General features: G+C 41.9%; 1 protein-coding gene across 3 annotated transcripts in view; it reads left to right on the forward strand.

The window, feature by feature from the left end:
• Window positions 1-209: 209 nt before the first annotated feature.
• CD302 (CD302 molecule) overlaps window positions 210-25,624 on the forward strand; it is a 130,297-nt gene continuing 104,882 nt past the window's right edge. For all 3 annotated transcript variants that reach the window (XM_060016725.1, XM_060016726.1, XM_060016727.1), the window contains exons 1-7: window positions 210-303; window positions 5,835-6,206; window positions 12,036-12,206; window positions 14,875-15,039; window positions 21,455-21,565; window positions 22,679-22,819; window positions 25,278-25,472. In XM_060016725.1, coding sequence (XP_059872708.1) covers window positions 210-303; window positions 5,835-6,206; window positions 12,036-12,206; window positions 14,875-15,039; window positions 21,455-21,565; window positions 22,679-22,819; window positions 25,278-25,472 — 1,249 coding nt within the window. The remainder of the gene's footprint in view (window positions 304-5,834; window positions 6,207-12,035; window positions 12,207-14,874; window positions 15,040-21,454; window positions 21,566-22,678; window positions 22,820-25,277; window positions 25,473-25,624) is intronic.

The raw sequence follows: 25,624 nt of genomic DNA on the forward strand, positions 1-25,624 counted from the left end.
ATCGTCTTCCCGCCTTGTATCCGCACCGCCCCCCCACGCCCTGGGGCCGAGGACGTGCTGATCCGATTGGCCGAGGGCGGCGGGGGCGGGTCCGGAGCACCGGGGGAAGCCAGGGGCCAAAGGCGCTGGCGGGGCTGACTGCGCGCAGCGGGAGTGCTGGGTGCTGAGTGCCCCCGAGGACTCGACTGACCCGCCCGAGCCGGCTCAGGATGAGGACGCGCTGGGCCACCCCTCTCTGTGCGGCGGAGCTGCTCGTGCTGCTCCTCCCGTGCTTCGGTCTGGTGGAGCCCTCTGACCGCTCAGGTAACCGCGGGCGCGTCCGCTCGCCGGCCGGCTAGGGACCTCGACGTTGCCAGGCCGGCTGACTTTCCTCAGTTCGGGTTAGGGCTGCGCTCCGGAGTCACGTCACCTCTGCTTTGCTAGGGGCTGGAGCCGGACAAGTGAGCCGAAGGGAGGTCCAGGGAGAAGCAGCTCCATTACCCCCCGGGGTCCCGGAGGAGGGCTGGGTGGGGCGTGGGAGCGCCGGGCTTTTCTCGTGCTGAGGGCGAGGAGTCCACCGTAGCGGAGGCACCCAGAGTCTTTTCAGAACGAGGCTCCCGCTCCTTCCTCGTCCTCTCTCCTCTAAAATCTTGCTTCCCTAGAGTATAGGGCTCCTTAACACCCCCCCCCCAAGCCCCATCCCGCCCATCTCAACCCCTCCTTCGTCCCTTGGTCACCTTGGCCACTCAATGTCAAGAGGAGCTTTCCACCCACAGCGCCAGAATGAGTAACGATGCCCTGACTTCACTGCGCTCATGGTGCACATCAAAAAGCCATGTCTCCTCCGGTGACCATGGCCGTGACTCTGTTATGATGCCCTCCCCCAGTGCCTCGAGCAGCGAGCGTTTCTTCTACTTGGCTTATCAGCTCCAGACGACCGCCCCATGCCCTACCCCAGAGGCCGGTGGTCCCGCGGTGGAGCTCAGGTTGCTTGCCCGGAGACCTCCTGCCTGTCGCTTCAGAAGCAGGACCAGGATCGCTGATGCTCTGGGCAGTGCTTGCCGCACCAACCCCTTCGCAGCACCTGGAGTATGCTTTTACTTTCTCTTTTTGCCTTGGTCAAAGGTGCGCTGAGGATTTTGTTTCTTAGTCTGGCCGCTTAATAGGCAATCCGTGAGCCGTCCCTACCTATCACTTCCGTCATCTTGTCTAGATGAGGAAGTAAAAGATGGTCGAGGGAGTTTTTGAAAAGCTTCAGTTTGCTTGTGGCATTTACTTTCTTTGCAGCTAAACTAAGTTACTATCTGAGTTATAGTTTGTTCAGCGTATGAGTGGCATCGTCTTATCTACATTCAGAACTTTTTAGTTGACCCTGTGCTGATTCACATTTCTGTGTTCTTTGATCCTCCATGTTGGAAACTACCTAAAGGCCTTTACTGCTGTGAGAAATTCTGTTCTGCCTGCCCCCTAATCCAGAGAGAAAATTTTCACCGCAGCGACTAACTATAGTCAAAACACTCTAGCCTTTCAATCACTATACTCTTGGTTTCCATCTACATTTGCTTTAGTCTTATCTGTTTTTTAGTCTTATCCCCCATAGAACTCAAGACTTCCTTAATTTTTGCAGTCTCTGCAATCCCTGGCCTTTCTCATTAACCCAAAGCAAAGAGCACCAGCTTAACGCCATTCTTCCTGCACTAGGTCCTCGCAGGTATTTGTTTTCCTGCATCCTTCCCCACCTTGAGCAGCTGCTCTGATCAGCTTACACGCACCATCAGACCAGACTTGTGGCCCTATTAAGGGAAGCGCTGGAATTTTGAAACCCTAGCCACTTGGGTAGCTTGTTGGCAGTATGCCGGCTTCATGATGCTGGTGATGGCGTGCACTCCATCCCATGTACGCAGCTAGGTTTGCGCAGGTGGTCTCCATTGCTCAGACGCTGGAGGAGTACCTCTGTGTCCTTGGGGAAATGCCAATTGCTTAGTTAACTTTTTTTGCCTCCTTGGAGAGCCAGCAGCTTGAAGTAAACTCATTCTTCAGGGACTTCTGAGGTTCTCACCAGCCCACACCACCCAGTCTGAACCCCATGACTTTCTGACTGCTAGTACACTGATGTGGACCCAGGTGTCACTTCAGGACCTGTGCTTTGTTTGTTTGTTTTGGCTTTATTTATTTATTTTTGGCTGAGTTGGGTCTCCCCGCTGCTGCACGCAGGAGGACCTGTTTTTGAACTGGCAAATCCAGACTTCTGAGTCTCTCCTAGTGTACACTCTGTGCACACATGGTAGCAGCTCCACAAAATGCTTAGCAGTGTGGGCTGTGGAAGTTCCCCTGAAACTAAAAAAGCTGCAGTCTTCATCCTTCTTGCCTTCCCAAGCCATCTCTTCTCCATTTGTCTGTGGTTACAAAAAGTTGAGGTCCAACTTCTCTTTGGAATGTGCAGAACTCTTTGGTTTAGGGCTTGTAACAAAGGAGTTACTTCACAATCAGACAATAAGAAATAGTTTTCCTGTGATGGTCTAAAAATTCATTTTCAATTATGATAATGCTATGTAGCCATTTCCTCTCAAACACCAGTAAAATGTTTATATAAAACGAAACATTAAAAAGTGCTGCTAGAGGTGTTGAGGCTTCTTTTCATCAACCTCTGTCTTTTAGACTTGTCCCAATATTGTATTTGTAGGTAAATATTAAAATTCCATTTAGGGCCAGTATAAAGTGAACAAGATGCAATATAGGGCTATCAATAAAGAATCTGTTTTATAAATTGCTCTGCAATCACCTTTTCAAAGTGTAATACATTTCTGATATATGTCATAGACCCTTATTAAACAAATTTTCTAAATAAATTATTTTCACACCTTCTTAGTTCTTCTTCCCACTCTTCAACCTACCCTCCCAATAGGGTCACAAGACTGGGGCAGACTGAACGCTTCTTCTTAAGGGTAAAGAAAGATAGGGGAAAACATCATGAGTACAAGACTCTCCCTACGTTATGTATTATGTACGAATGCTTACACATACATCATGTATGAAGGCTAATAACAAGTTTCCTTAAATCATATCAATAATTAATGTATTTGCTAAGTGATCACTATAGGTGTCAAGCATTGATATTACATACTTGGTTAAAAGACAGATTTAGAATGAGGCAAGTATCTATAATCACAGATGTTTGCGATTAGGTAAGAAGCTTGGCAATTCCTATTCAATGTAGCTACTCCACACCTCTCCTGTAGTCTTTCAGAGGTCCTACAAGCTTGTTAAGTCCATGGGTGTCCTAAAAGTTAAACATACAGTAAATGGGAAAGGTTAAATTTTTTTTCTCTTCTAAAGAGTACTTATAAAGCAGCACTGTCACTTAAGTGCACATGCCCAATACAGATGGAATTCAAATGACCTAAAATTCTACTAGCATGACATAATAAAGTTGTGGACATCTGTTTAAGAACAATATGCAATGAACTTAGCACAGGCCTGTAAAGCCTACAAGGCTAGAAAAACTCAGTTAGTAGAAGCATAGGATGTTAGTACTGGAAGTGACTTAGATTTCTTATATCCACTGCTTTCATCTTACATTTGGAGATTAGAAGACCCTGAGGAGATTAATTGACTTCCCCAAGGTCTCCCAGCTAACCAATAGCAGAGGTAAGTCTTCAGTCTAGGACCCTAACTCCTTATTCCACTGCTCTTTCCACTATTCTAAGAGCTGTAGCTAATCCATTGCATTCTGCAAAGGCAACTTAGAAAATCTAGAAATCCAGATTGCAAAGGTAGGCAAAGCTGGGGTCAAAGGGCACAGAGCAAAGTGCCCAGGAAAGATTATAATGTGCAGAGAGATTATAGGGCAAGAGAGGGGACGGTTCCAGCAGGGGTGGCCACCGCCCACTCTCCTGCAGAAGCAGACTTCTTTTTTTCTGCGGTAATTCCTGATACTTTGGAACACAGGAGAGGTGAGAGGGAATAGGTTGGGAAAGAGGTACATCACAGTCTGATAATCTTCTAAAATAGTACATTTTCCTTTTTTTTGTTAACTATCCTTCCAAGCTGTGCCCATAAAATAGAGAATGGCAGAGTGATGTCAAAGAAGAGTGAGGGATGGAAGCTGCTATCCAAACAGATCTAGCTGCAACCCTAGGCAGTATTTTAAAATACCAATTTGAAAGCAGAAATAAAGTTTTAAAGGATTTTGTTCTTGTTGTTCCTGTTGTTTCTCTTGGTGCTGCTACTGCTTTTTTTTTTTCTTTTGCGGTATGCGGGCCTCTCACTGCTGGGGCCTCTCCCGTTGCGGAGCACAGGCTCCGGACGCACAGGCTCAGCGGCCATGGCTCACGGGCCCAGCCGCTCCACGGCCCATGGGATCTTCCCGGACCGGGGCACGAAGCCGTGTCCCCTGCATCGGCAGGCGGACTCTCAACCACTGCGCCACCAGGGAAGCCCCTGCTACTGCTATTTAAAACAAACAAAACTTCCGTCCAAAGTTCAAACTGGAATTGGACTTAATTTTATAGTTGTTATTTGCATGGTGAAATTTCCCCTCAAGGCCTTACTTAGTGTGAGAATTTTTAACTCTGCAAGCCTGTGAATTATTACTAGAAAAGGTGTTTAGTGTTAGTAAAACCACTGAATGTGAGGCTGGTATCAAAATCAAAGTGCCTTTTGAGAACTAAAATCTTACAGCTCCTTCTGCTGAACCCTTTGGTTCATTGACAAAGATTGCTTACGTTTGTCTAAACTGTTTCAGCTCACCAACATGAGGTTCTGTGCTATACCTTCAAAAAGTGTTTCTTTGTCGGAATATGTTTCTTTGTAAAAGCACTGACCAAATTGTTCAATTGTGGTTTTCTGTAACAGATGTGACTCTTGCTCCACAAACTCATAAAATCAAATTAAGTTTTGTTCTGAGGTCCCATTCTACCAGATTAACAGAAATTCAGTTTCTGTCACTACTGAGGTCTTCCCCAGCTCATGCAAAACTGCCAGGGAAGCATTCAGGGAGATCCCTCCCTTTGCCCTCAGCTCACACTGATTACTTCCGAGTTTCCCGTGGTCCAAACCTACTGAGTCTTGAATCCTGTGGCTCAGGTGATTTCTGGAGCTCAGGTTTGACCTTCCCGGGCGATCCAGGTGGTCAGTCCCCACATCCCCTCCCCAGGGGCATCCTGTCACCTTCCTGGAGGTTCAACAGTGGAGCTTGTCATAGGTGCCCCTACCGTCAGAACCCAGGCCACCATTTCCTCTCATCCTTTTATCTCACTATTCTGCTTCTACCCTATTTCCTCTCAGACACATTAATGTTATATAACAATTTACCCTGCTGTAGTAGCCAAAGTGTAAGCAAGACAGAATTGCAGTCCTGAATAAGCTCAGGATATCTTTCATTGACTACAGGTCACTTATCTAAAGAAGATGAAAACTAAGGAGTTTCTTCATCTTACTAAATAAGGGGGAGAAATAGTTGAGTGAATGGCAATAACAAATATGCATACTATTCTAAGTGCTGTACATGTATGGGCTCATTGTATCCTCACATCTACCCTATGAAGTACTGTTTTACAAAGGAGGAAGCTGAGGCATAGCAGGTAAATAACATCCTGATCACATGGCCGGTAAGTAGCAGAGGCAAGCTAGAAACCCAGGCAGACTGGCTCCAGAGCCCATGCTCTTACACAACACTGAACTGCCTCTCTGGCTCTCACTGTCCTCCGACCTTGCGTAGAACATTACAGTTTATACAGCTTGGAGGGTCTTAACAGTCCAGGGGTGCTCAGACTCTCCTTAGCAAACAGGGGCCAGGGCATATCAACCACATAATTCAGAATCCTGAAATGTCTTTTCTGCCTGTCTTGTCTCAGGTAATGATTCATTCACCATCGTTAATGAAAACACAGGCAAGTGCATCACGCCACTGAATGACTGGATAGTAGCAAAGGACTGTGATGAAACCAAGGACATGTTGTGGAAGTGGGTGTCCCAGCATCGACTCTTTCATTTGCAATCCCAGAAGTGCCTTGGCCTAGACATTACCAAACCCGTGGATACCTTGAGAATGTTCAGCTGTGACTCCAATGCCATGCTGTGGTGGAAATGTGAGCACCACTCTCTGTACGGAGCTGCCCAGTACAGGTTGACTCTGAAGGGTGGACATGCCATAGCAAGTACCAATTCATCTGACGCCTGGAAAAAAGGAGGCTCAGAGGAAAACCTCTGTGCCCAGCCTTACCATGGTGAGTACTGGAGAGGCACTTTGACTCACTTGCTGCTGTATTTGGTGAAAGTGGCCTTGAACATGTACCACTGACCACAAGGAGAGTCATACACTTGTGAGGGGAGTGAGCTGGTGTTTAGTTCCAGACACCGATGTCAGTGCCATTTGCTTCCTTTAACAGGCAAGGCTAGGAGAGGTTAGGTGCCTTGTCAGAGGTCTTGCAGCCATTCTGTGGCACCCTGGGATTCGAATCTCTCCGATGCCTGAGCATATGGACTTCCTATGATTACATCCTGAACTCCAGAGAAAAGGAAATGTTAGAGGAACAGGAAGTCCTCTACACAGGATAAAAGTCAAATGATCTAGTAAAGTTGAACCTATTCTAAGTTAAAAAAGAAGAAAGAGAAAGGAAAAAAAAAGGAAATGAATTTTTTCTTGTCTGCAGATTTGGATGTAATGGAAAAACTTTAAGAGTCTTGCGGGCTTTACTTTTATTTTTGGCATGCTATCACACTTTGATGTTTGAATTTATGATTCAACATTTTAACAGTGGACTTTTTCCTCACTTCCTTCCAAAAATAAGTATATGAATACAGATCTTCCTCCACTAACAATGGGGTTATGTCCCTATAAACCCATCATAAGTTGAAAATATCATAAGTCAAAAATGCATTTAATACACTTCTAATGAACATCATAGCCTGGCCTACCTTAAATGTGCTCAGAACACTTACATTAGCCTACAGTTGGGAAAAATCATCTACCACAAAGCTTAGTTTAAAATAAAGGGTTGACTATCTCATGTAGTTTATTGAATACTGTACTGAAAGTGAAAAACAGAATGGTGTGTGTCAGTTGTTTACCTTCATGAGCGTGTGGCTGACTGGGAGCTGTGGCTGCTGCTGCCCAGCATCATGGGAGAGGATTGTACCATGTACTGAGAGCCCAGGGAAAGACCAAATTCAAAGTACGGTTTCCATGGAATGAGTCCCGCTTTCACACCATCACAAAGTCGAAAAATCATAAATCAAACCATCGTAAGTCTGAAACTGTCTCTGTTGCCTTTGGGGGAGCTGATCATGAACTTTGTTTTGAGTCTAGAGACTCAGTGATAACAAATTTCTGAGTTTAGAAAGAAAGAGTAGATTCATTTTTTAAACCTCTAAATGTAAATTACCCAAGCAAATCTTTTTTTCATTATGTTGCTCTAACTTACATCAAATGTTGGTGCATATATATATATATATTTAATTATCTAAGTCTTAACTATTGTCTGTGCTCTTCTTTGTACATTTACATAGCTTTACAGAGATTTTCCTCTTCTCTTAAGCTAAATGTGGCCTCCCATTCTTCTTGTTGTCTGCATAATTTTTTCTCCTAGGGGAACCTCTTTCTGTTTCCTAGTGAAGATGCAGCAGCTTCTGAGATGTCAGGTTCTGCTGTTACGGGAAATATTAGAGAATCAGAGATGGCATTTTCCTTTTCTTTAGTCCTCATCCCTTAAGTAGTTGAAAAGTCTGCTTCTGCTAGCCACCTTCCTCCTAACCTTAAAGAGCAACTGGGCTTCCCTGGTGGCGCAGTGGTTGAGAGTCCGCCTGCCGATGCAGGGGACACGGATTCGTGCCCCGGTCTGGGAAGATCCCACGTGCCGCAGAGCGGCTGGGCCCGTGAGCCATGGCCGCTGAGCCTGCGCGTCCGGAGCCTGTGCTCCGCAACGGGAGAGGCCACAACAGTGAGAGGCCCGCGTACCGCAAAAAAAAAAAAAAAAAAAAAGAGCAACTGCTTTCTGGATCCCACTTAATGGCAAGCTTAAATTTTGTGCTATAAAAGCCTTTCTGTAACTTGGCAGCTAAGAGAAAACATGGAACCAAACAAATTGCCTTTTGAACTGGATTTGACTTGTTTCCTTGTATTTGTTCAAGGATTAGAAAAGATAATTTTCTTGGCAGGGCTCTTTCTGTCCCCTGCTCCTAATTCTTTTGAGGGACATAGTTGTAATTATAAATTCCTCAGTCCCCAAAATGCCTTTATTTCAACGTAACTGGTTTTCTTTGTAATCCTATGTGTTTTATATTATGCATTTATAATATTCTGCTGAGAAGGGGGCTCGTGTGCTTCACATGGCTGCCAAAGTGATCAGTAGCACAGAAAAGATTAAGAACTCACCTAGGGGACTTCCATGGTGGCACAGTGGTCAAGAATTCGCCTACCAATGCAGGGGACACGGGTTCGAGCCCTGGTCCAGGAAGATCCCACATGCCGTGGAGCAACTAAGCCTGTGCGCCACAACTACTGAGCCTGTGCTCTAGAGCCCGCAAACCACAACTACTGAGCCCACACACCTAGAGCCAATGAGAACAACAAGAGAAGCCACTGCAATGAGAACCCGTGCACCGCAATGAAGAGTAGCCCCTGCTCGCCACAACTAGAGGAAGCCCGTGCATAGCAACGATGACCCAACACAGACAAAAATAAAATTAATTAATTAATTAAAAAACAAACAAAAGGAACCCACCTAGGATGTTACCCCAGAGAAAGCTAAACAGTGCTCACCAGCAAGAGCCCGTAGGCATAGAGTGTTTCTTGACCTTAGCAAATACAGTGTTTGGAACACTAAATTTCCAGATAAGAAACTTAAAAATTTCTAAGAAAAGATGCATGTAGTCCTGACTTATCAACACATACCTCGAGTTTTAACATGCACAGAGGCCAGGGCCAAACGTGCCTCTTCTTCATTCCTCTCCAGGTGACTTGTACCATCGAAGTTGCATATGTCAGAAATCTACAAGTCACTCTAGAGTTGCCCTGCTTTCTTCTCCCACCATTCAAATTCAATCAAATATTAAGTCCTGGCAATTCTACTCTTTTAAATTTATGCAGTCCCTTCCTGTTCTTGGGTTGTAGACTGCTGTCTTAAGTTAGGGACTTCCCCTAGGACTGCTCTCTCAGACTCCTCATGTTGGTCCCTGCCCCCTCCTTCCTGTCTAATTGTACAGAATAAGAAAGATAAGATACCTGAGTTCAACAAAATGAAGTTCAAGGTAACCCAGCTTGTTACAGCAAAGCTAAGGCTCAAAACCAGCATTGTGTTCCCCAAATTTAGCTTCTTTTTTTTGGGCCTCTCACTGTTGTGGCCTCTCCCATTGCGGAGCACAGGCTCCGGACGCGCAGGCTCAGCGGCCATGGCTCATGGGCCCAGCCGCTCCGTGGCACGTGGGATCTTCCCGGACTGGGGCATGAAGCCGTGTCCCCTGCATCAGCAGGCGGACTCTCAACCACTGCGCCACCAGGGAAGGCCAAATTTAGCTTCTTTATTTCTCCCTTGGCTTTTGCTGTATAATTTCTTTTTTTATTACCTCTGATATAAGAACATTTATCTGTTGTTGTGTCCTGGGTTACCTCTCTCCCCAACCCCCATCCTGTGTGAGCCATGTTTCTCTCAGAGAAAAATTTTAGCTGTATAAATTTTATGAATAAATTGCTCTTGACTAGCATCCAGGTATGCATTTATATCATTAAGATATCTTGACCTCACTAGCAGTCTTCAAGTTTTGAATGTTTGGTGAATCATGCAGAGGAAGTAGACAGTGGAGGGGTGGCTGTAGAAGTGTCTAAATTCTGAGCAACTCAGAAGCCTGCCGAGCTCTCTAAACATTGAAACTGTTTTGTCTTGTGTTACCAAAGAGATTAATGTTAGTTTTCAGGACTTCCCTGGCAGTCCAGTGGTTAAGACTCTGTGCTCCCAATGCAGGGGGCACGGGTTCGATCCCTGGTCGGGGAACTAGATCCCGCATGCAGTGCCATGCGGCCAGAAAAAAAATGTTTTCCGTGTAAGCATCTCATCTCACAAATTTGTGCCTATCGTAGAATAAGCTGCTGTCTTAAGGCTGCCATCACCATAAATTCATACATTCAGAGAAGGTTCTTCTCAAGAAAGCCTGTGTCTCTGGGGAGACGCTTGGGACTTAAGAGGTCCAGTAGCATCGAACAATGTGCAAGAATAAAACTAACACAGTATTGTGAAGCAGTTATACCCCAATAAAGATCTATTTAAAAAAAGAACCCTTAGTGAGCAGTTAGCATAATTTAGCTGCTGCTCTTGTGGTGGTTGTTCCATGTTATCATTCTTTAAAGCATATTGTGAACAGGAGAGCGTTTTAATTGAAGCCCAGCTTTGAGCTATGACACTACCTTGGAACCTGAGAAAGCAGCCATTGGTGTCACAAGTTGTCCTTATATGTCAAGGACTCTAATCAGAGAGTCAGTTCTCATCCCTGGCACAGCTGAATGACTGAATGTTTCACTTAACTTTGCAAAAATGGGGATTTCACAAACAAGTGTAATACTTGCCCTACTGATCTTGTGGGCTTATGGGAAAGAACAAGTGAAAGTACTTTGTATTACAGAAACACAAGGTTTTACAAGAAAACCCTGATGGTTCTACAAATGATAGTCATTGTGCTCAGGGACTCTCCTTTTAAGTGCTGTAATTTGGGAAGAGAAATTGGTCATGAGCTATTGGGAGTTTTGGTATGGTTAAAAATAAAACATGCTAATAAGCAGAATCCTTATAAAATATAAGGTCAAATTACTCTTTAACAGAAGTACACTGTTCAAAACCATTTATATGTCAGAGGAAAACCCAATGTTCCTTAAAAGATTGTTTGCAAGTAAAAGCATCTAGATTACTCTTCCTTTTGCTGTACTGCTCCTTAATACATTCTAAACTGTCAAATTAAGTCTCACACTTAAGTTAAATGAACATTTGAGAATAATAAAGGATATGGAATCAAATTCTACCTTAAGCACACTTTCAAGCAAATCTATGAGACATTTTGAGGGACCCTAATAGCCTGGTAAATGATGCTAAGATCTGATTACTATGCTTTACCTAATAGTCATTATTTGATCTGGTAACAACCACGGTTTTAAACAAATTAAGGCTATGGAAAAAAGTGAGCGAGATAGTCACAGGGTTAGCTGTTCTATAAGACACCTCTCCAAAAGAACTGTTATCAACATAAGTATTTAGCACTTCCTCCAGCATTTCCAGACATATTTGAGGTTAGAATAATTTTTCAGTTCCTCTCTGTGTACCAGAGGAAATTGTTAAAAGGAAAAGCTAGTTCTGCTACCTTGCTGGTCACCAGCTGGTTCCATGACTGCCTAGCTGAAGCTGGTTCTTCTTTCAGAACCTGAATTACCATGTCCTGCCCTCTCCAAGAGACTGCTGAGAGACTCAGCAGCCCTTCGTCCTCCTTCCTCAAAACACACAGCCTCAGTTCTACCACCAGACTGTAAACAACAGGGCTATTTGTGCATCTCTCTAACTGCACAGTTAGTTTCAAAGTCCACAACCAGCCTCAGTGATTCCAAGGTATTTTTCTAGCCTCACTCTTACTAAAGAAAATAGAGTGTAAGTTTAATCTCAAGCGGGGCACCCCTTCTGGTGAAGTACTCTGCTACCCACAGTAGTCCGTTGATCCTTACTGGGTAAAGCTGGAATCTTTTAGCTCTTCATCGCATCACAGTTAATGAAGCTTTACATGGATCATCTCATAGAATCTCATGAATAACGCTATGAGCCCCATATCATTATTCCTAATTTGCAAATGCAGAAACTGAGACTGATAGAGGTTGGAAAGCTTGCCCACAGACGCACAGATGATCAGTGGGGGAGCCGGCATCCATGCTCTGAATCTCCACACTGTGCAGCCCACCCAGATACTATATTCTCATACATGTGAAAACATAATCTTTGTTTCACAACAGTTTTAGAAATTAGTTAACTAAAGCTGGTTATCCAGTTTTTAACTCTTCTTTCCTCTACTTTCTCCCCAACCCACAGAGATCTATACTAGAGATGGGAACTCCTATGGGAGACCTTGTGAATTTCCATTCTTAGTTAATGGGACCTGGCACCATGAGTGCATTCATGATGGAGATCGCAGTGGGCCATGGTGTGCAACCACCTTAAATTATGAATATGATCAAAAGTGGGGCATCTGCTTACAACCAGGTATGTATGGGCTGGTAAACTTCATATGTGGAAGGGAAAGGATACCATTCCTATGAGGCAAAAGGGAGAAGGAAGGGTCCGTCGTGACTCAAAAATGACGAAAACAAATATCCTAGAGAAGGGGTATATATTTGAGGAAAGAGAGAGAAGTCGTGTGTAGCTAAGAACTTACTTTCAGAAGTAGGCCAGGAAGAAAACCAAGACAGAATGTTGTGATGGAAGACAAAGGATGAGGAAGTGTTCTATACCCCCAGATACCTTAGGAAGGGGAAATGGACCAGGCAGGAGCAGTCAGGAAATTGCTGTTGGCCTTTAATAGAGCAGTTTCCAAAAAACTAGTGTTCAAAGAAGATGGGTGATAGTGGACTGAGGAAGCTTCTTTTCAGATGATGGAGACCTAAGTATGTTTATGGCCTGAGTAAAGAGCAGCGAACAAGAGACAGATATCCCTATCCCTCTCAAAATTGGTGACGTTGTTCCTTCTGCTGTACCTGTACGTTGGTCAAAGCATTTTTTCTAGTTGCTTCTTACTTGAAGCAAACTCTTCAGGGTGTGCTAAAATATTCATTGTTCTTTAGAAAGAGAGACCAAAGCAGCAGCTGCGTCACTATCCGGTATATAACCGAGACATATTTTCTCGATAATCTGGTGAGAATTACAGGGGATCATGGTACCTGACATGTGATGGGTGCCTAAGAAATATTTTTTAATGGGCAATAAGTTAAAAGAATCTACAGTAAATAGAAAGGAAAAAGCTCCAGGCCTAAGTAGTAATAGTTATTACTTAAAGTAGTAATAGTTATTACCTGGCACCGCCGAGTGTCAGGTACTATTCTAAGCATTCAGCCTTTCTTAACTCATTTAATCCACACACAGTGCTATAAAGTAGGTACCATTATTTAGCACCATTTTACAGATGAGCAACGTGAGGCACGGGGGAGTTAATTCATTTGCCTAAGGTCACATAGCTAATAAATTTCAGAGCTAGGATTCAAACCCAGGATATCTGGCTCTGAAGTCCTTGCCTCAAATAACTGTACTATCCTGCCTTATTCAGTAGTCAATCTGGTGGTATTAGTAATACCACCACCAGAGCTCAGTTCTCCTTAAGGGAAGCTGAGCTTCAAAATGCAGAGTCCTAAGCAACTTGAAGAAATTATATTGAGCCAATGGTTCTCAAACTTCAGGTTGCAACAGAATCACTTGGAGAGTTTGTTAAAATACAGATTTCTGGGGCCTTGGTTGATGAAATAGCCTGTCTGGGTCAGACCATATTTGTGTGGAGCCGGGTGGAGATCCCAGGATTCCTGACCCTTATTCCCCTGTGTATTTATCCCATTCTACCTTGCTGCCTTGACTGACATGTGTCTTGGTGCCTTTAGCCTACTTTGGATGGAAGGGGGGATTGTCAGTGCATTCATGTGACTCCCTTTCTACAGAAGAAGCAAGATTGTGAGTTTCTCAAACCTGAGAACTGCCAAACCACGGAGACTGTATTTTATAGCAAACACACTGCCCTCCTGCTGAAAGTTTCCAGATTTACAAGTGTTGGCCTTAGTGGTAACAAAGAACTTTTAGGCAATGCACTTGCAAATCCACCTATTTTGTTTTTACCAAATATCAGAACAACGTCTGTTGTTATTTAGGACATTCAGAAGTGGCTGAAGAAGCAGTGTATGCCATTCAGAAGATCAACACCACCAGACTTAGACAACAGTACTCTGGTTATAGCTTTGCCACAAACACCCCTATATCTTTGTTCCTATCTGTGAAATGAAGACATGACACAAAATGATCTCTAAGGGGCCTTCCAGCTTGAGAGTCCATAAGTTTGACTGGTTATGGGAGACCCTTTGGAAAAACCCCAAGTGAAACCTGGGATACGCTTGACATAAGTTATGTTGGTTTTTTCTTCTTGTTGGGAGCACATAGGAGGCTGTGAGTATATTTTTGAACTAGTTGTATCAAGACCTACAAATCTTGTCCCAGAAAGAGCTTGAAGGTTCTTCATCTGAAATTATACATGCTTTTTAGATATTTGTGAAAGAAAATGATGTTCACATGCGTATCTGTATGTTTATAAACACAAATATGCACATATATATGTACATATAGATATACAATGCATGTATAATGTTAGTTATATAATATTTGTCATATATTAAATCATCTATTAAAATATTAAGGAGAAAATGGACTGAGTTTCCCAAATAAGCTATCACTAGGCTTTAAATCTTGGGTACTTAAGCAGCATGTCTAAACACACACACATGCATATCCAGTGGTTTCACTGCAGGCCATGAGCAAACCCCTCTGCAGTCTGCCACCATCTTTAAGTGAGCTCAGGGGTTGAGCACAGTTGAAGACTCCTACTTTGAGGCAGAGGGTAGGCATGGGCTAAAACATGGCATTGTAATTGATGGGGGTAAAGGGAGGGTAGAAGATAGGAGAGTGGAAGCTTTAGCCAGCCTAAGTCATTTCCTGTCCTATGACTTCAGTTTTTTTGTGTAACCAAAGAATCAAAACGTTGTCCAGTAGAACAATAACAGCCTCCATTTTAGCATATCCTAAGAGTATGCAAATTGAATGGCAGTATTTGTAAGCATTCTAAGTAATAGACAACATTGTGCCCTTACTTTATGATCACTAACATATCTTTTTATCAAAGAAAATGGCTGTGAAGATAATTGGGAAAAGAAAGAGGAGATGGGAAGTTGCTACCAGTTTAACACTCAGGCAACTCTTTCTTGGAAAGAAGCTTATGTTTCATGTCAGAATCAAGGAGCTGACTTACTGAGCATCAACAGTGCTGCTGAGTTAACTTATCTTACAGGTAGGTTTAAGTTGCGTGTGGTAGAGCAAATTGCTGCGATTGTAAAGGTGCTGTCTGCCTTCTGTTTTCGTATCTAGGTATGTTGTTTTCTGCATATATTTATCTTTTCTTGGGATTTAAACTTCAACACCAAAGCCCACAAGTAAAAAATACTGAATATAATCCTATTCTGTCTATTGAAAATGCATCTCATGATAGAGACCAAGAGAGGTTAATATTCAGAAAACGAGGTGAGGTAGCAAGATTAAACTGCTACCTGAAGCCTAGGTGAAAGGATTTGAAGAAAGGTAAGCATTAAACTCTTTGAACATTGAATGGTAGAGAACTTGAGGAAGGTGGAGAAGGTGGCTGAGTCAGAGTAGATCACCTCAGTAAAAAATCTTCACACTTGAATAAATGAGTTCAGTTCCACATCCGTAGATTCAACCAATCATAGATTGTATAGTTCTGTAGTATGTATTTAGTGAAAAAATCTGCATATAAGTGGACCTGCATAGTTCAAACCCATATTGTTCAGGGGTCAACTATAATTTAATCATCATTACAACACCATAAGACAAGTATTTTTATCCCCACTTACAGATTAGGAATTGATGTTTAGAAATAATATACCCAACATCTCAGAGCTATGAAGTACCAGAATTGGGATTTGAATATCAACATGTATAACTCCAGAGCCCTTGCTTTTTTACTATAGTACTTACTCCTCTTACATATCTTTTTTTTCTTTGTTTTCATCATTAAAAGTCTACTGGACTTTCACATTCCCACCAACAGTGTAAGAGGGTTCCCATTTCTCCACATCCTCTCCAGCATTTTTTATTTCTTGCCCTTTTGACAACAGCCATTCGAACAGGCATGAGGTGATGTCTCATTGTGGTTTTGATTTGAGTTTCCCTAATAACTAGCCATGTCGAACATCTTTTCATATGTATGTTGGCCATCTGTATGTCGTCTTTGGAAAAATGTCAATTCAGATCGTCTGCCCATTTTTCAATTGGGTTGTTTGTTTTTTGCTGTTGAAATGTATGAGTTCTTTGTATATTTTTAATATTAACCGTTATAGGATAAATGACATGCAAATATTTTCTCCCATTTGGTAGATTGTCTTTTTGTTTTGTTGATAGTTTCCTTTGCTGTGCAGAAGCTTTCAGTTTTATATAGGCCAGTTTATTTACTTTTGCTTTTGTTTCTCTTGCCTAAGGAAACATATCCAGAAACATTGCTAACACTGGTGTCAGAGAACACACTGCCTATGTTTTCTTTTAGGAGTTTTATGGTTTTAGGTCTTACATTCAAGTCTTCAATCCATTTTGAGTTGATTTTTTTGTGTGGTACAAGATAGTGGTCTAGTTTCTTTCTTTTGTACATGGCTGTCCAGTTTTCCCAATACCATTTATTGAAGAGACTGTCCTTCCTCTGTTGTATGTTCTTTGCCCCTTTGTTATAAATCAGTTGTCCATATATTCATGGCTTTATTTCTGGGCTCTCAATTCTGTTCTTTTGATCTATATGTCTGTTTTTCCTGCCAATACTCTACTGTTTTAATTACTATAGCTTTGTGGTAAAATTTGAAATCAGAGAGTGGCTACCTCCAGCTTTGTTCTTCTTTCTCAGGATTGCTTTGGTTATTTGGGGTCTTTTGTGCCTCCAGGTAAATCTTGTTTATATAAAATTTTGTTCTATTCCTGTGAAAAACCTCATGGGGAGAACTTGAGAGTATTGTGTTAAGTGAAATTAGTCAGACGGATAAAGACAAATACTGTACGGTTCCACTCATGTGAAATATTTAAATAAATAAACGAACAACCCAAACCAAACAAAAACAAACACATAGATACTGAGAACAGAGCAATGGTTATCAGAGGGGAAGCAGGGAGAGAAGTGGGTGAAATGGGTAAAAGGGGTCAACTGTGTAGTGAAGGATGGAAACTAAAATTTGGTGGTGAGCACGCTGTAGTGTGTACACAAGTTGAGATATAATGTTGCGCACATGAAACTTCTGTAATGTTATAAACCTGCGTAACCTCAGAAAAAAGTCTGCTGGTCTTTTGTCATGCTTTTTGGCTTAAGCTTTATTCAGACCTCTTTCTTATAGTTTTAACCTTTTCCTGCGTTGTTCGGGACTTAAATAATCAGACGTCTTGAATAGAAATCTGTCAAAGAAGCATAATGGGCTAGTGTTTGGCAATGGAATTCTATTCCAGACCCCGCTGAAACCTTACGAAAAATATTTTTGAGAGTAGACAGGACCAATACATTTAAGTCTCCCAAAATACTGACATTTGGAAACTGATAGCTTCAATGAAGGAAAAAGGTGTCAAAGTGTGACTATCAACACCATACCAAACAATCTAATGATGCCTTTGGAGGAATAAATGTTGCAGGGTTCCTTTATGCATCAGTTTTCTTTAATAACACATAAAAGTGAGAAAATGTGTTGAAGGACCCAGTTTTCCCCTATCCCTGGCCAGACACTCCCCACATTTTTTGCATATCACTAATTTTAGAGGTACAGCCCTTTCTAGTGATCCAAGCTTCTCTTTCACTGTGAGTGTTCTTTAGGGATATCAGTATGCCTAATTATGACTGCCGGTTTCCTAAGACCTAAGAAAGCTGTACTTTAACATCTGGAACATTTCTTGAAGTCCCTGTTAATATTGTGTTCCTTCCCTGAAAACTACCATGTTAAACAGTGGGCTAGGAACAGTGGGGCCCACAAAAGTGAATCAGAGATTTTGTGATCAAAGTGCTTGATCTACTCAGGGAAATAAGAGTTGTACATACGCAGAGGATAGTGGAGAATGTTATTCCTAAAGGACTTCAGGGTTTCGCAGCTACTAGTTAGGTGGGACTAGGGAATTTGCTGACAGAAATAAAGCAGAATCAGCTCTCTTGAAGATAAATCCCATGCAGTCTAAAAGAACTTTCTTTCTCTTTTGTGCCTGCCCTGCACCTAATTAGCTTGTTTCAATTTTGTTTTACTAATACAGGGACCTACGGTGGGGGATTTGGTTTCCTCAGCCTCGCTGGATTCTGTTTGAGAGTCTAATTTCCTATGGCTCTGGCCTTCGCGGGGACCTGTAACCACAGATTCAACCCCAGAGCTCAAAGGAGGACTGAGAGTCCCCAGAGCAGGAACAACACATTTCAGTTCTTTCTAATTTATCTCTGACCTCAGGGGCTGCTCACTTTGAACTACCTTGATAGTGACCCAAGGCTAGAACACTCCTAGGTCAGGGCCTCTGCTTGCTGTGGCCTTTCTGGTGTTCATCCCAGATGCATGACCATTATCAGGCCCTGCAGTTTCTCATTGTGGGAAGAGGAATAGAAATATAGGGTCATGTCGGAATAGGGGTGTTGGGAACAGTCAAGAACATCTAGCTCATTGGACTCGCCCATTTGATTAGATATAGGAACTTACGCTAGCAATCATCTGATTCTTGATGGCAAAGATGGGCATTGATAGAGTCTCAAATTGGTCAACGCCCTGCCAAACAATCTAATGATGCATTTGGAGGAAATGCATCATAGCTTTCCTTGCCTGGACTCTAGGAAGGAAAAAATCAAGCTCCAAATTGTCCAGGCCATATAAGAAATCCCTGCCCTTTGCATCTGCCCAACCAGGGCCTTTAAAATTTATCACACCCACCTGGCACGAGACACATAAAGAGCATTTGAATTTACCAACACAGTCACAATTTTAAAATCTTATGATTCTAGTGAAGAATAAGTCATCATCAATACAGATCACAAATAGAACATTGTGATGAAGTAAACAAGAGCCTGACACCCTCCAAACATCATTTCGTTCCATTGTAAATGTGTACTTGTCATATGCAGGTGAACAATAGGATTATTCATAGGAAGCAGTAGGATTATTCAGACTTCCTGCTGGGGGATATCTGGAAAGTCTTCATGGAAAAGAGGACATTGAACTTGGGATAGATGGGAAGGATTGGTCCTCTATAGTATCCCTGGTTGGATTGGTCCTCTATAGTATCCCTGGTTAGAGATGAATGAAAGGAATTCTGAATGTCAGGGTATGGTTGAGTCTGGAGTACCATCAATATGTCATAGTTCCCAGGACTTCTTTAGGAATGCTGGAAAATCAATCACATTTACTAATGAAGAAAGATTTAGATTAGAGTAATTCCTCAAGGTCTTGCTATGCCAGTGCTGGCAGCCTTTGCTTATGCTAACAAGGTGAAAGAAAAGGATAAATCCAGAGTTCCCTTCAACATTCTCCTCAAGCCATCTACCCAAACATCCACCTTCTCCTTCCTTAGTAGAGAGTATCCTTATCATCTATCTCCTTGAGAAAAGTGAGGTGAACCCTTAGTTTGTCACCCTCACACTTACAAATTTATCTATACTGTTATTTCTCCAGCTCGTTCAAGGTTAACTACTTCCTCCAAGCTCATTGTATCCACGTCAACTGTTTCTTCTATCTCTTATACTTTTATCGACACTCTATTAACTCTTCTCCAGTAGGCTATAAACTTGTTTAAACTTCTACCATTAAAAATTTTTTCCCTAGACCCTGAAGCCCTGCCTCTATCTTTCACAGTGAAGCTCCTGGAAAGCACAGTGTATCCTTAAAATTCACTTTTTTTTTTTTTTTTTTTTTTTTTTTTGCTGTACACGGACCTCTCACTGTTTTGGCCTCTCCCGCTGCGGAGCACAGGCTCCGGACGCACAGGCTCAGTGGCCATGGCTCACGGGCCCAGCCGCTCTGCGGCGTGTGGGATCCTCCCGGACCGGGGCATGAACCCGTGTCCCCTGCATCGGCAGGCGGACTCTCAACCACTGCGCCACCAGGGAAGCCCCTACAATTCACTTTTAACCTCACATTTATTCCTCACTGGAGTGATAATTGGGCCTCTGTCCTACCACCCTCTTCCCAGACTCCTGCCCATCCCTTGGATGTTGGTGTCCAGGTTACTGCTCTTGGCCGCTTTTGTCTTTGCTAGTGCTATTTCTGCTTTACCCAGGGATTCTCCTCCACTCCCAGGTGTCAGTTCTGGTGAAGTTACTTGTTTTAGGCATTTGGGTTCTAAAGTGTGAAAGTAAGGCAAAAATTACATATAGTCAAAATTACCCTCAAAGAGCCCTTAAAGTATGGATATGGTTCTCTGCATGCAAATCACACAGATATATCTGATATGTATGATGGAACAAAATCCATACTTTAAGAATTATTTATACTTATGTAATATATATATATTATGTAATATAGAATTGTATTTTACATTTATATAGAGAGATACATGAATTATATATATAATACTATAATATATCATACAGAATTCTCTGGGAGGAATTGAGAAACTGTTATCATGTGTTTTATTGCTGGGAATATTTCAACAAATTTATAGAGATTCCAACCTGTTAGCTCTTCCTGTTTGTCAACATCATCCTTGTCTTCTGTAGACCATTTCATTAGTTGCTTTATCTCTTCTACCTGGCCTTTAATATCTTCAAATTCTTTGTGATGTCGATAAAGTCTTACCAGGTTCTTGAATAATGGTGTTGACTTCCTTGACAGTGGTGTGAAAATCCTTACAATTGTTCGCACATTCTTTTTTTAATACACATGGCCCCATACAACAAGCATGATTGCATCCATTGCTTGTGAGCATGTGCACATTGAGTGGCATATCAGCACTTAGCTTCTCTATTTAAAGTATTTCTGCTTCTCTTTTTCTTTTATGCTAATGTCATCTAGTTGTCAATAACTTTGAATGATGTATCTCAACTGTAACACGAGTGTTTGCGTGTGTTTGTGTGTGTGTGTGTGTGTGTGTGTGTGTCCCATTCTGTATCTCCAGCCTTAATGTCTCCTCTGGACTCTAGAGTTGTATATCCCTTGCCTAGCTCAGTACATATTTCTGAAACAGTACTGGTTACACTTCACCATTTGGGGATCCATATCTGTGTCCTACTAGATTGAACTCGTCATGAGGGCAGGACTTTATCGTTTTGGTTTTTATGTCCTTAGTACCTGGCAAATGATATGTGCTTAACGAATGTAAACTGTCAGTCTGGAATATAATCAGACCTTCAAAACTTAGATATGTAATGGAAACTACTTTTTCTATATCAGTACAAGAGGGTTAAAAGTAGATAGTGAAACATCTACTCTGAGAAAATTCTGTTCTTACTAGAAGAAAGGGAATTGGACAAGCTAATGGGAAAGCAGCAGCGAATTAACTTAGCAGCCTTTGGGTTTCTCAATAGACTGCAGTTTTGTTGCCTCTCACATCATCTGCCTTTGTTGGATAGACAGCCTCCTACAGGGTTCCTGCCTCATAATCAAGGCCTTCAGATATTTTTGCTATTAGTATAAACTTAAGTCTGACTTAGATTATAACAGGTAATTTTGTCACTTTTTAAAAATGTGTAATTCTTACAGAAAAAGAAGGCATTCCAAGAATTTTCTGGATTGGTTTAAATCAGCTGTACTCTGCTAGAGGCTGGGAATGGTCAGACCACAAGCCATTAAACTTTCTCAACTGGGACCCAGGTAATTGCTCCCTCTTCCGCTTACTATGCACAGAGCACAGGCTTCAAAAAAAATAAGAGCTTCCCATCCCCTGAGAGCTTGTACAAATTTCAAACCTTGACAACTCTTATTATGGTTACCTCTCAGAAGAATATTTTTTCCTACACGCTTGTGATTCCATTATAGGCAAGTTGACCCCCAGCATGGGCAACTGAGCATTTGTCCCTAATCTTTAGAGTGACCCTGCATTTTTAGATAGGAGCAGAATGAGCCCCGCTACGTGGCCCAGGAACCATTCTGTGTCCCTGAGAGGACTTGACGTGTCCATGACTGACCCATGTTGTGTTTCATCTGCAGCTTAACTCTGATATGGAAATAGTTCCTCAAACTCTTGGTGTCTTCCACTGCAGCACCCAAGTACTGACAACATAATGGTTATATTTTAATACACAAAGACCTTAAAGAAAATTTTATACTAAATAAACAAACCCTAACTCACTAACTAGCCAAAATGCCTTTTTTCCCCCTGGAAAGAAGGTTTAGATACCTTTTTAAAAAATAAAACCATAGGCTTCTGACAAATGTAGAATGTAAAAGTTAACACTAACTTCAGTACCAAAATATTCTGCATACATATAAGAAAAACAAGTTAAGCACAATAAGATACCAATACATGGGGCATTTTAGTTAATGGAATTTTATAAGTAGTAAATAAATTTTCTATTATCTCAGTAAATAAAATCTTTAAAGAGAATTTAATCTTAAAGCCTTAAAGGCATGGCAGAATCATAAATCGGTATTTTTATTGTGTAGGGTAACTACTGACCACAAGATATGACATGCAAGTTGGTTTGGGGCAGAGGTTTGGTTTTTGGTTTTGTTTTTTAAATTAACTACAACAGATCAGAGTATTCCTGCCCCCCCCCCGCCCCCGCCACATCCTGTATTTAAGAAGACATAGGTAAGCACATGATTGTCCATTGCAGCTTAAACATTTCAATTTAGTTGAAAGTTTTAACTATTTTATGAGTCCCCCTAAAAGCAGAAAATTAGGAATACAAGTTATTTTTTTCTAACCACCACCCTTGCCCCCAACCTTCTTCTTTTAACTCTTTGAAAATCCTGCTGTTCAAGATGTGCCGAGTGCACCTATAATTGACAGATCAAGCTGTGCGAGAATGGATGCCGACTCGGGTCTGTGGCAGAGTTTTTCCTGTGAGGCTCAACTGCCCTACGTCTGCAAGAAACTGTTAAATAACACAGTGGAGTTGACAGGTACCTTTCTCACTTCCTCCAACAAAGAGGTGCCACAATTACAGTTTTGTGAAGTTAAGTGAATCCATTTCAGATACCTGTTTTCCCCTTTCCTTCACCTGATACTGCCAGTGCAGGGGAGTATTTGGTTTTGAACCTGTGGTTAGATATTATCAACTCCACATGAGTAAAGTTTTGGTTTGGTATATGCCCATGAGAAGGCAGAGATATTCTAGATAGGAAATATATTTCTGTTCACAGGTGGCTCTTCTTTCTCTAGAGCAGAGTGGTTTCCCCAGACCAAGAGCATCAGCTTCACCTGTACCTTAAGAAATGCAAATTTTCAGGACCTACCCCAGATTTACTGAATCAGGAACTCTGAGGGTGGGAACCAGCAATCTGGGGGTTTAAAAAGCCTTCCAGGTGATTCTGATACACACTCAAGTTTGAGGGCCACGGCTTTAAGGCCAGGTCTTACATATTACCTACCTCCGTGGGAAGTAAAAAATGATGGACACGGGAATGTTCCCACCCCCTTCCCCACAATGCCCACCCCTTCTTTGCCCACCTCTCTCTCCTTCTTTGCCAGACTAGTTCTTTGTGTTGCTAAGTCAGGTAGAAAGGAGGGGTGCAGATGGACAAAATATGTGCACAGAGGGGTTTTTTTCCAGGGAGTTCGGGGATAAGAGAGACACAGGACAGCTGCAACTTCTGAGCTGCAGAAAAGTTTAAAAGTTTGAAAGAAAAGTCTTTGAAAGAATGGAGAAGAGAAATACCCTACTGTCTTTCACAGCGCCCACCGTATACCTGGTATTTGATTAAATCCTCACTGAATAAGAAAAACTAATACTTAAAACTGGGAGGAGAAGAGGAGGTTTTAAAATGTCTTGCTTTAAGGAATGTTGGGGGAAGAGAATAAAGCATAAAATTTCTTATCATCCAAATAGGAGCATAAAGCTATATTTTAAGTTTAAAAAATAATAGGGGAAAATGAACATTTATCTTCCAAGTTGATTCAAACCAAATTTAGTCCATACAATAAAAGGCATAGCAGAAAAAACAGCACAAATGAAAATAAACCAGGATGACTAATGATAGATCAAATAAATATCCTGTAGTATCAATTGTTAAGTAAATTAAGATGCTTCCACATGATTGAACAGTATGCATTTATTAAAATAACTGTGCCAGCAGGAAAATACAAAAAGCAGAACAAGGGGCTTCCCTGGTGGCGCAGTGGTTGAGAGTCCGCCTGCCGATGCAGGGGACACGGGTTCGTGCCCGGTCCGGGAAGATCCCACATGCCGCGGAGCGGCTGGGCCCGTGAGCCATGACTGCTGAGCCTGCGCGTCTGGAGCCTGTGCTCTACAACGGGAGAGGCCACAGCAGTGAGAGGCCCGCCTATCGCAAAAAAAAAAAAAAAAAAAAGGCAGAACAAAATCATATGCCTACCTATCATTTTAATCTTGTAAAAATATGTATTCATAGAGACAAAGACTAGAATATGAAAATAATTATTTCAAGTTCAATTATGGGTGTTTTTCCCTCTGTTCTTTTATTATAATTGTAAAATATCATAATAATAAGCGCTATTTTAGGACCTTAAAGCTAATTGAGTTATTTTACAAGTGTGAGAAGCTGAACCTGAATTTTATCGTTTAGTAAAAATCAAACTGTCCACATTTTTAAGATGCTATGTTTTCTTATAACAAACATTCCAAGTGGTCCGAATCCATGAAGCCTGAAAAGCCAAACTGTTTTCTAGTTCTTTTAAGAGGGGTAGGTAGAAGTATTTTGTATGGTTTATACCTTGCTCTTTTTCTCTAATCTTTCTTGACCATCACTTGAATGAGTTTTATTATAGTCAAAACAAAGAGTCCCTCATTCCATGGACTGTAGGACCTGCAGAGGGGAGGAAAGAAGAGGTCCAGAGATGCCCTTTTCCTCCAGTGATGCCATTTCTTGGGTGTGAAGTGAATAAATGTTTTATTATGTTCCTTAAATCTCTGCCTGTTCTCTGTTCAACAGTGAGCATTAATGCACATTCCTTTGCTAAGCTGACCATACATGCAAAGGAGGCTCAACTTCATAATCTCTCAAAGTCAGAGACTGGAGGGGAACCTCACAAATCCCATACCCAGGAAGAGATTTGTCAACAACTGGCTTACCCCACACTTTTCTTCTGTCTACTAGGACTAAGGGCAATCCCTCTTTAAATAGTCTGTGGCCAGCCATGTAGCACATTTGTATCACTTTAAAGTCACATTATTATCTGAATCCCTGCAGTCACTCTTATGATGTTATGTATACCTTAGGCACCACAAAAATGCATGTCACTGATCTGACATCGCATTCTCCAGTTTTCCAGAAGTCTTATGACTCAAGAAAGAAGAATTTGCAATTCAATATTCAGGAATTTAAATATTGATTCAAAATAGATGTGTCTTTACTGGAATATAAATAGCTTCTTTTCCTCCAGATGTTTGGACATACTCAGATACCCGCTGTGATGCAGCAGACTGGCTGCCAAATAATGGATTTTGCTATCTGCTGGTAAATGAAAGCGATTCCTGGGATAAGGCACATATGAAATGCAAAACCTTCAGCAGTGACCTCATCAGCATTCATTCTTTAGCAGATGTGGAGCTGATTGTCACAAAACTCCATAATGGGGGTAAGTTTTTAAGATATCCTCTTTGAGAGGTTTAAAACATTTGAAAGTATCCCCGTTTTCAGATTCTTAGCAAGAATGAAAAGCTTACAGTTTGATCCTGTACATCAGCATGGTCTAATGGAATTTTCTGCAGTGATGGAACCGTTCTGTAA

Source organism: Delphinus delphis, chromosome 7 (genome assembly GCF_949987515.2).
Source record: "Delphinus delphis chromosome 7, mDelDel1.2, whole genome shotgun sequence".
In the NCBI taxonomy this organism is placed as follows: Eukaryota; Metazoa; Chordata; class Mammalia; order Artiodactyla; family Delphinidae; genus Delphinus; species Delphinus delphis.